At 42.1% G+C, this 10,234-nt stretch overlaps 1 protein-coding gene across 2 annotated transcripts in view; it reads left to right on the top strand.

Moving 5' to 3' along the window:
* Positions 1–223: 223 nt before the first annotated feature.
* The window catches only part of GUCY2F (guanylate cyclase 2F, retinal), a 115,048-nt gene continuing 105,037 nt past the window's right edge, over positions 224–10,234 (top strand). Inside the window, exons 1-2 of one of the 2 annotated variants that reach the window (XM_002832020.4) lie at positions 224–444; positions 6,405–7,219. In XM_002832020.4, coding sequence (XP_002832066.3) covers positions 6,490–7,219 — 730 coding nt within the window. In that variant the 5' untranslated portion in view covers positions 224–444; positions 6,405–6,489. Of the gene's footprint in view, positions 445–6,404; positions 7,220–10,234 lie in introns of those variants that run through there. The other variant, XM_054544957.1, reaches the window with a different exon arrangement.

Here is a 10,234-nt window from a genome sequence, read left to right as displayed (position 1 = left end):
TTGGTGGTTATTAGACAGAATGGAACAAGGAAGAACACAGAGGCAAAATCTGAGAGTTTGTGTCTGACTTTGAAAGGTAAAAGAAGGCAGTAGTCTGTGGAGGACGTATTTATCCAGAGGACTCTAATTGTTTGTTAATCTCTGGGTCATTGCATTTAGGTCAGCACTAACTCTGCTACAGGTGGGATAAATTTAAAGGATTAGAAGTGTCACTCTAAATCCTAATCCAAGTCTTGGTCTGCGGATGCTGAAGAGTGATTTTCAAAACATTTACTAACGCTTTCAATTATTTACCCCATTAATGGAATTTATCAACAGACTGGAGTCCTTGACAGGATTGTGAATGCATAGAGGATGCAAAGAAATGGACACACTGGGGTAGCTATGCCAGTGGTCTGCATGCACAGGCAGTAAACTGAAGACATTTGAGCGGTGAATTACTTGGTGAGTAGTTGACAGCTCTTGTTTATAAGAAAGATTGTAATGGGGGAAAAAAGACACAGCCCACCTGGGAGCTGAGACTCTGATTGAGATACATTAGTTTTACTGCAATATGTAGTAAAAAAAATTTAAAGAATGAAGGAAAGAAGGAAAGAAGGGTTAAAGAGAGCCTTCGAGATACTTTAAGTCAAGATTTGAGCTCAAAGGCTCTCATCCAAGCTTTCGTTTAGTTTCTCTCATGATTTTTTTTTATTTCTTCCTGATGTTGTTTTATACAAGCTATTAACTTGATTCAGGCTGTAACTAGAAAGACAAATCAATCTTTCATAGAAGTCCTTGGCTTGACAAGCTGGTATGAGGAGCCATTTCCCTCAGAGCTATTTGTCATAGTCTTTCTTTGTACATGTTTAACAAACAGTGGTTTTCTGTGTGAAGCCAGGCTTCCCACCAGATTGTGAAAACTACCTGAAATGAAATTATGCATCCCTGTGCTCTAGCCGCTTTCCATGGAAGTCTGATCCCATGCAGGTGTTCATACCTGAGTAACCTAGGCAATGGCCCCAGAACAACTGTGGGTCAGTAGTATTCTATTTCCAAAATTTCATACCTTCAAACTTTGTTTTAGTTATATCCACATTTCCCATTAACCCCAGGAAAGACTTTAGTGAACTAATTTTTTTCCTTAAACCAAAATCAGCAGGTGGAGGTTTAGGGCATCCTCCCTCTATCTTGCCCATTTCTTTCCCTCCCTCCCTCCCTTCCTCCCTCCCTTCCTTCCTTCCTCCCTCCCTTCCTTCCTTCCTTCCTTCCTTCCTTCCTTCCTTCCTTCCTTCCTTCCTTCCTTCCTTCCTTCCTTCCTTCCCTTCCTTCCTTCTTCTCTCCCTCCATTCCTCCCTCCCCTTCTTTCCTTCCTTCTTTCTCTTCTTCCCTCCTTCCCTCTCCCTTCCTCCCCCTTCTTCTTTTCCTTCCTTCTCTCTTCCTCCCTCCTTCCCTCTCCCTTCCTCCCCTTTCCTCTTTTCCTTCCTTCTCTCTTCCTCCCTTCCTTCCTTCCTTCTTTTTTTCTTTTTTATTTTTTAAAGAATAAGTTTCCTTCTGTAAAATCTTGAGTTGGGGGATCAAGACTAAATCCTACAGCAACATAAAACTTTCTGGTTGTCCAGGGAGTCCTAACAGAGTTAGAAATATCACCAAATGCATCACATTGGTACCAGAAAAAAATGTAAGGGCAGACCTTCAGCTTGGGGAATGGTTATCTTGCAGTTAACAAAGGGAAAAGAGCAACAAAAACTGAGAGTGAATGCCAAGGGGCACTTTGTGGCATGTGGCCTGAGGAGGGACCCGTGTTGTACGAATTTTAGAAATGGTATAAAAAATCCAACTTTTTAGAATTTGGGGGTGGGCATTGTGCTTAGGAGTGACCTGGATTATAACACAAAAATGCCAGCCTTACACCTAGAATGGACAGTTAGTCACTTTGATCTGAGGGGCACCATTTTTTTACTCAAAAAGTAGTCCATCCTCCTTTGCCTACCTGCAACTGATGCTTGAAATAGACATTATATTATTAGAGATTAATTATTTTGGCATAAACTTCTCCCCAGCCCTTATGAGAGAACAAACACCACTGGTTGGGGAGGAATAGAGGAAAGTGTCAAATATTATCATTCATTTACATATTAGTGCAAATCATTTAAAGAGTTTCTTTCTTTAGAGTTGTTTTTCTCTCCGTTAACGAGAGGGCAGAGAAAGCTGTGCCAGAAGTTTGAAGACAAACTTTACCCCTTGATAATTTTGCCAAAGGTGGGTCTTGATTAAGGCCTAAACTAGAGCATTTTAAATAACATGGTAATACAAAACATTTTATTCATGCTCCATATCTCCTCTTCAGTATTAATTCAACATATATTTTTTGCGCACCTACTATGTGTCAGGCACTGCGAAGGGCACTGGAGATTTAATGTTAAGCAAAAGCAAGCAGGGAACTTACTAACTTGGTTTTCTCCCTCCTGAGGTACATGCTTGCTTTTCTTGTTTAGATGTCTTGGCCAGGCCCTTATACTCTCCCATTTTTTTTGTAGTTAGTCTTAGCACAGACCAACTTCTCAACATGTGTTTGTTATTAATGATAATAAGCTAACCAGTGATTTTAGGAGCCCAGGTTTTCAGTGTAGCATAACTCCAGCATTGTCGGGGAGTGGAGTCTTCACATCACAGATGCTTGACAGAGGATTCTAGGCCAAAATTAAAAATGATCAGGAACTGGATCTACCAGATAGAAGCAAGTACTTTGGGGGAATCTAACTCCAGTGAGAAGCTAATTAGAGCAGCAAAGGCTAGAAAATGTTGAATGAACTCAGCAGTTTCAAAGTGCAGAGGTTTGGAAAAGTAACTGCCTAGACAAAGTATAGAATCCCAGGATGGATGGAGGTCAGAGAAGAAAGGGACTTGCTGATCTGCTAGTCCAGCTAAAGGGGAAAAAGGAGAGACCTAGAGTAGGCAACAATCTGTTCGGGTCACATGGTGAGTCGGTGCAGAATTGGGTCCAGGACCCTGGCCTTCTGCTTCCCAGTACAGTCCTCTTTCCAAATAGCAAGGAAGAACCAGTGTTTATTGAAGGACAACTGTGCACTTAGTATTCTAACTTATTTAATTCTTTATCTCAAAATGATTAAATTAAATTTACCCCCACTTTGCAGATGAGGAAGTTGAAAATTGGGGCTAATATGCTGAAGGGTGTACCCTCAAGATTTCCATTCTCAAAGATTAGGATTAGCTTTATATAGAATACAGTGGAACTGGTGCTCCCCACCCCTAGCTGTGCAGCACTGTGCTCTGAGTGAGGAGTAAGTGGGCAGTCCCAGGGCTAGGCTTGAACACTAGTAGCAAATTACTTCTGGTTGGATAATGAATTTCTGGTGGCTCCTCCAAATTTACTCTGCCCCTCCCCAACTCTACCTAATTTATTCTTTCATGGATGACTGGGGAACTTCTTTAAACTGCAAATGAATGATTCAAACTCAGTCTGAGTAATATAGCAGGTATAATAATGGTAGTCTCATTGACTTCATAGATGAGGGGCTATCTGCAGAACTTCTATCTAGTACAGTGCTCAATCAACTGGGGTGCAAATCTCCATTCTACCGTGGTTTGCCCTTAGGCAAGTTACTTACCCTTTCTGAGCCTCAATTTCATCATCTGTAAATAGTGATGATAATAACACCTCCTTCAAAGGACTGTGATGAGTTTTTTAAATTCAGTTTTTAAAATGAGACAATACACGGAAAGAGTGTAGCCCAGCATTTAACACATAGCAAGAACTCAGTATATCTTAGACTTTTTTAGTCTAAGTGCTAATTTCTGGATTAAATGCACAGATACTGGGAAGGAACCCAGGAAACTAGTGTGTTTGGGGAAGAAGAGGCAGTATGTCGGCTTTCTTGCCCTGTTGCTGTGAATAGGGCTCTGTTTCCCATATAGAGCTGTCCTCACTGTTGCCCATTCCTAGTGGTCAAAAGAGTGAGGCCTATAAGGACAGAGAGATAATGTAGTTCAATATCCTTGTCACAATACAGACCAGAAATAGAGACCCTTCCCATATTACTCCAGATAATGAGTGGCTCCTACAGTGTCCTTGCTCCCAAATTTTGCCATGGCAGAGAAAAGAGGGAGGCTGGAAGAAGCTGGGAAGAGAAGCTCGTGGCTCTTGACTAGAGCTCAGCTCTGGGTTGGGAGCTCCTTGAAGCCTGAGTCAACACCTCACACTTCATCCATCCTGTATCTCACTCTAATGCATTCAACATAGTGCACAGAATAGATCTAATTTTTTGGAGGCACGTTAGATTGGATTATCTTTGAGGGCCTAGGAATAAATTTGCTGCTCTTGTGCATATAATCAGCTCAGAATCATCTTTCCACTGTCCCCAAAGCAAAGCTAGAAGTCCTCCCCCATCCCACACACCCCTCAGCCACTGGCTTATGTTGTTTTGTGAACTGTTTGCTCCCCCAAGACTTTCTTGACTCTCATTCAAATCAGCTTTCACCAATATACGAATGTTGGGGCATACTATTTGTGGTAGGTCCTTAAGATTCACTAGATATGCCTCAGATTGGTCTCTTCAGGAGTCAAGGTTTCTCATAAAATTAGGAGTGAGAGTCAAGATAATAACCAACAGGGCTGGCACAGACAGAATTGTTGCTGCCCATAAACAACCAGTTTGTCCTGACTGGTGCACACCAGCGCTGATTATCAGCCCTGAAGAAAGCTATGCCATTATTTTGATCTTTGATTAGAATTAAGGATTTACTAAGGATTCTACTTATTAACACCTCTGTGACCTATCTTTAAGTGTTGTGGGGTCTCAGGGTTTTGTCCTTTGTCTTCTTTCTTTACTCCACAAAAGGCATGTTTTAAATTACCCTCTATCAATTGGTTACACTCAAATTTATAACTCTTATTCAGCTTTCTATTAAGAATTTATAACTCTTGTTCAGCTTTCTATTTTTTTCCTAGGCCCTCCAGTATGTGCTATTATCTACTGGATATTGCCACTTGTTGACCAATTCAAGATCTCTATCAGAATGCGTCGTCTCTCCCACCTCCTTCCTCCAATGTTTCCTATTTCAGAGACTTGTGCCATTTTCCAATCAGTTTCCTAGGTCTGAAAAGCTCAAAATCATCCTAGAGTCCTCCTTTCTTTTCACTTACCTTCTCTATCTTGTCAGTCACCAAGTTCTTGTTATTTCTATTTTCTTAATCTTGATATTTTTAATCTTGGAGGAAATGATCCCATTCCTCTAGGTCTTCACTACCACTGTCTTGGGCTGTCATCATTTCTCATATGGATTATTATGACAGACTCCAAACTGGTCTCTTTGCCTCCAGTCTTGCTTTCTTCCAACTCATTCTCCACATTTTTGCTAGAGAGATCCTTTAAAATGGAAATCTGATAATACTATTTCCCTGCTTAAAACCATTGGGTACACTATTCAGTCATGGCATATCTTGGTGATCTGGCCCTTGCCTTGTCTGACATCACAAACTCAAGCAGAACAAATGCTTTAGAATTCTAAGAATCCATACATATATATATACACACACACACACATACACATATATACACACACACACATATACACATATATATACACATATATACACATATATATACACACACATATATATATACAGTATCTCTATCTATCTGTCTATCTATCTATCTATCTATCTATCTATCTATCTATATATATATCTATCTATCTTTACCTCTGGGTCTTTCTGCATGTTGTTCCTTCTGTTTGGAAGGCTCTTAGCATCTTAGCACCAAACTACTCCTGCAACCTCATTCACCTGGCTAACTTTTCTTCAGTACTCAATCCAGAGAGACTGTTCTTCTTCCCTTCTCTCCTCCCTCCCCTGAAATCTGGGTTTAGATGATCCTCTCTGTCTCTCTGTTTGGGCTACCTCAATCATAGCACTTTTTACTCTGCATTGTTATTATCTGTTTACATCTATTTCTCTCCAAGAGAGCTGTATGGGAGAGAAAAATGGACATATTGCAAAGTATAATAATGATACTATGTCTAATATAATGCCAATGACTTGCCAGGCTCTGTTATAAGCACTTGCTGTGTGTTAACTTATGTAATTTTCACAACACTGTAAGGTGGGCAGCTATTATTGAAGTTGAATAAATAGGAATTGGTGATAGATTGAATATGGGGGAAGAGAAGGAGTCTCAGTGATTTCGTTTTCTGAAAGAAGCAAGTGGGCAAACAGTGGATGGATGTGCCATGTACTGAGATACGGGGTACAGGAAGAGGAGGAGTTTTGTCAGGATGGGGGAAAGAAACTTTTAGTTTGGGCACTACCATTTTTTTTTTTTTTTTGCCATTCTTTCACAATCGATGATTTCCAGAAGCTTCAGAAATAATGTGAGTAACAAACCTTTTCCTCTGATTGACAGGCATTTGGAAACACCACTGTCTGTGTCGGGAAAGAAGAATAACTCTCCAGTATCTCGTCATTAGCTTGCTGGAAGCAGGAGGGCTATGTTCCTGGGACTCGGGCGTTTTTCTCGCCTTGTGCTCTGGTTTGCGGCTTTCAGGAAACTGCTGGGACACCATGGCCTTGCATCCTCCAAGTTCCTGTGGTGCTTGTGCCTTCTGTCTGTCATGTCCCTTCCGCAGCAGGTGTGGACACTCCCCTACAAGATAGGGGTGGTGGGCCCTTGGGCTTGTGATTCGCTGTTTTCGAAGGCCCTGCCTGAGGTTGCTGCGCGATTAGCCATTGAGCGAATCAACCGGGACCCATCTTTTGACCTGAGTTATTCTTTTGAATATGTGATTCTCAATGAAGACTGCCAGACTTCGAGGGCCCTCTCCAGTTTCATTTCCCACCACCAGATGGCCTCAGGATTTATTGGCCCTACCAACCCTGGCTACTGCGAGGCAGCCTCGCTCCTGGGAAACAGCTGGGACAAAGGGATTTTCTCTTGGGCTTGTGTGAATTATGAATTAGACAATAAAAATAGCTACCCGACCTTTTCTCGGACACTCCCTTCTCCCATCCGGGTGCTTGTAACTGTCATGAAATATTTCCAGTGGGCTCATGCTGGAGTCATTTCCTCAGATGAAGACATTTGGGTGCATACAGCCAATCGAGTCGCAAGTGCTCTTCGGAGCCACGGCTTACCTGTAGGGGTCGTCCTGACCACAGGACAAGACAGCCAAAGCATGCGGAAAGCTCTCCAGAGGATTCACCAGGCAGACAGAATTCGCAGTGAGTGCTTTCTCCTGCTGAAATTTAAACGTGACTTCAGGGAAAGAGATTACAATCTCCAAAAGGTTTCCTACCCTCACACCCTAGGGTAGCACATCCCTTCCCATTTCTTTACACATTTGCCCTTTTTCACTCACATACAGGTCCCAAGACTGCCCTGCTTCAACAGAGCCTATTTTATGAACTGAATACAGTACAAAGAACTCTGTGCTTCATATGCCTGTGGATGCTAGTGCCTGCTCTTAGCACCTGAGTGAAGAATGGTGTCAAGAGCACTGTGGCCATACATCCTTTCTTTCTGCCCTTAGGACCCTGGTAGCTTCGAAAGTGCCAAAATGGTATGGGGAGGCGAGGGTCTTCTTATGGCTTCATTTTTGTTTGTTCTAGTCACTGAGGAGAGATTTACTTTTGACTCCTTTCTGGATACTTCCCTTCAAAGGTACCCAGTGTCCTTGTAGGACACTTACTTAGAATCTGTCTTCTTTGGACTCCAAAATGTCCATACCTTCTGCCTTTTCTCAAAGCAGGGCTTTTCTTTTTGCAGCACACAGTTAGTTGATATGGAGGGCACCTAGCTGATGAATGAAAGCATATTAAAATGAGAAGACTGTATAAATTTTAACAGTTTCCCCTTCCAATGGAAGCTTAATGTTCAAAGATGATTCTTGCAGAGACAATAGACAAAATGTGAAGCAAAGGACTTGACCTACTAAAGCTATCATTCTCAAAGTTAGTTGGGTGCATTTTGGCAAAAGGGGGCCCTTCGTGGTCCTCTTGAATCAGATCTCTTTTACTCACACTTATGGCAAGCCCTTGTGACACCTGGTTTTGATTTTTTTCTATTCCAATTTTTTAACCTCCATTTTACCTTCCTCTGGAGATGGCTATGATTCTTGGGAACGCTGCTCATTCCCCCATTGCAGCCACTCCACCACTTTAGGATGGATATCTCAGAAACTATTTGACAAACTGATTCCTTCAAGGATTAGTCCTGGTCCCAGTCATTTCCTTAACAATGAGTTTGTTAGAGAATGGTCCAGCTTAGGCCTGGTCTATAACCAGAAGCCTGTTTTAAGTTTCAAATGGCTTCAGTATTGGACCTTAATTATGATGATTACAAGAGGATGGGGGCAAGAGGAGTTTTTAGTTCCAGAACTATAGTAATCTGCCTCCAGCTCCAGTTGACAAGATTCCGTGATGTTTAGCAATCAGTGTGGCTCTGATTACTTCATAATAGAGCTTGATACTTTCAAAGCAGAGCATAGAATTATTTTGAAAGATATAAAATCATTTGCAGGAGGAGCCATGCCAGAAACAGGCTAATATATTTCGTATCATAACTTTATAATAGGTTACAAATCTTCTTGAAGCCCAATGTCTCCTGCAAGTTTATATTCCATGAATGTTTCACATCCCACCCATTTGTATACTTTGAAATGACATTTCGGCCTCTACCATAAAATGTTAAATAAATCCAGGCCCTGAAGCTCTTTGGGCTGCCAGACTGAGAAGAATTAGGATTGAGTGCTAACCACCCACAACCCCTTTGAGGCAGGGAGGAAACAAATGCACATATTATTGCCCTACCATTAGAGACTCCTTTAGGTCAAGGGTTCTCAGTCTGGCTGCATGCTAGAATTACCTGGACATCTTTTGAAGACTACTGGTGCCACAGCGCCACCTCCAGAAATTCTACTAGAATTGGTCTGTGGTGGGTCCCAGCAAAGGTATTTTAAATAGCTTCCCGGGAGCTTGTAACCTGCAGCCAGAGTTGAGAAATGCTGCTTAACTTAATAATAATCAAATAAATGTTTCTCGCTTTAAGTTCCCATTGTTTTAATATGACTTCGCTTAGTCAGATTGTTTTCTTTATTACAGTACAGATCTGCTCACTAAGGGAATGGAAATTTTGAGGATGCAGAGAAAAAAACCTAGAGAGGATGGTTATGGAGCAAACGAAGACCTTGAATAGCAAGGACAGCAACAGGAAGTGGAGGAGGGATTCAGAAAGAGAGATTAAAGGGAGTGAAGACAAAAACTCTGCACTGCAGGATTTTCCTTTGTTTTTTGACAAAACATAGGCAGATTCAGATGAGGCATGCTGGGACCTCAGTGACATGAGTCAGAATGTGGGTGGGGTGGGGGCAGGGGAACTGAGCCATTGGTTGGGCTGTGGCCTGAGTACAACCTCAGGCAGCTCCCTGTGCTTTGTTCAAAGGAGTGTGTAATACCCGTACGTGGTACAGGCACATGTCTCTATCTGAGGGCATGCCAACTGGTGGGTGAGGTGTGACAGGGGGAATGGTGGAAGGGGAGTGAGTGTTAAAGTAAGATAGACCTTGCCCTTGTTGTCCACTTGATCATTTGTTGAAAACAATGCCCCAGCCCATGGGAACGCGTAAAGCAGGATCCAGAGAATGAACAAAAATAGATTATCAGAGCTTTAGCTAAGTGGCCTAAGGGTCAGGGCACATCTTTTGTCCCATTAGAAAATTGGAGATTTGGTGAGAAACCGAGCCAGAAGCCAGTGAGTACAGCTTGGGTCAACACAACAGTGAGGAAGACTGCAACACACCATCCATAGCACATACCAGATCAAATCTTTAGCTAATTTCCCAGCTCCTCTCAACTGCTGGGACTGAGGCTGCTAAGTATTCCTGGATGTTATCTATCTGGACTGAGAAGAACTAAAAAGACAACAAACTTTGTGTGATCTCAGCTGAGAAGGTCTGAGGACGGCAGAGCCTGACTTCTTCCCTATTTTGCTGGATATGAGGCTACTTTTTAACACTGTAGACCCCCAAGCAAACCTTCAGAGAAGACCCTTTGTGACATACAAAATACAGTGGAAAGGGACCCCTTCCTTTGGAGGGGCCTAGAAATATTTGGAAGTAGTAGAAATAATTGGAAGGTTGTTTTTTTTTTTTTTTTTCCTGATCTGTTCACAAAAGCAGTGATGGCATTGCCATGTGGCAGTAGCAGTGGTGGTTGTAGTGATGGTGGTAGTGGTGTGGG

Source organism: Pongo abelii, chromosome X (genome assembly GCF_028885655.2).
Source record: "Pongo abelii isolate AG06213 chromosome X, NHGRI_mPonAbe1-v2.0_pri, whole genome shotgun sequence".
NCBI lineage: Eukaryota > Metazoa > Chordata > Mammalia > Primates > Hominidae > Pongo > Pongo abelii.
The sequence above is the reverse complement of the archived record's forward strand: the minus strand, read 5'-3'. Positions and strand labels throughout refer to the sequence as shown.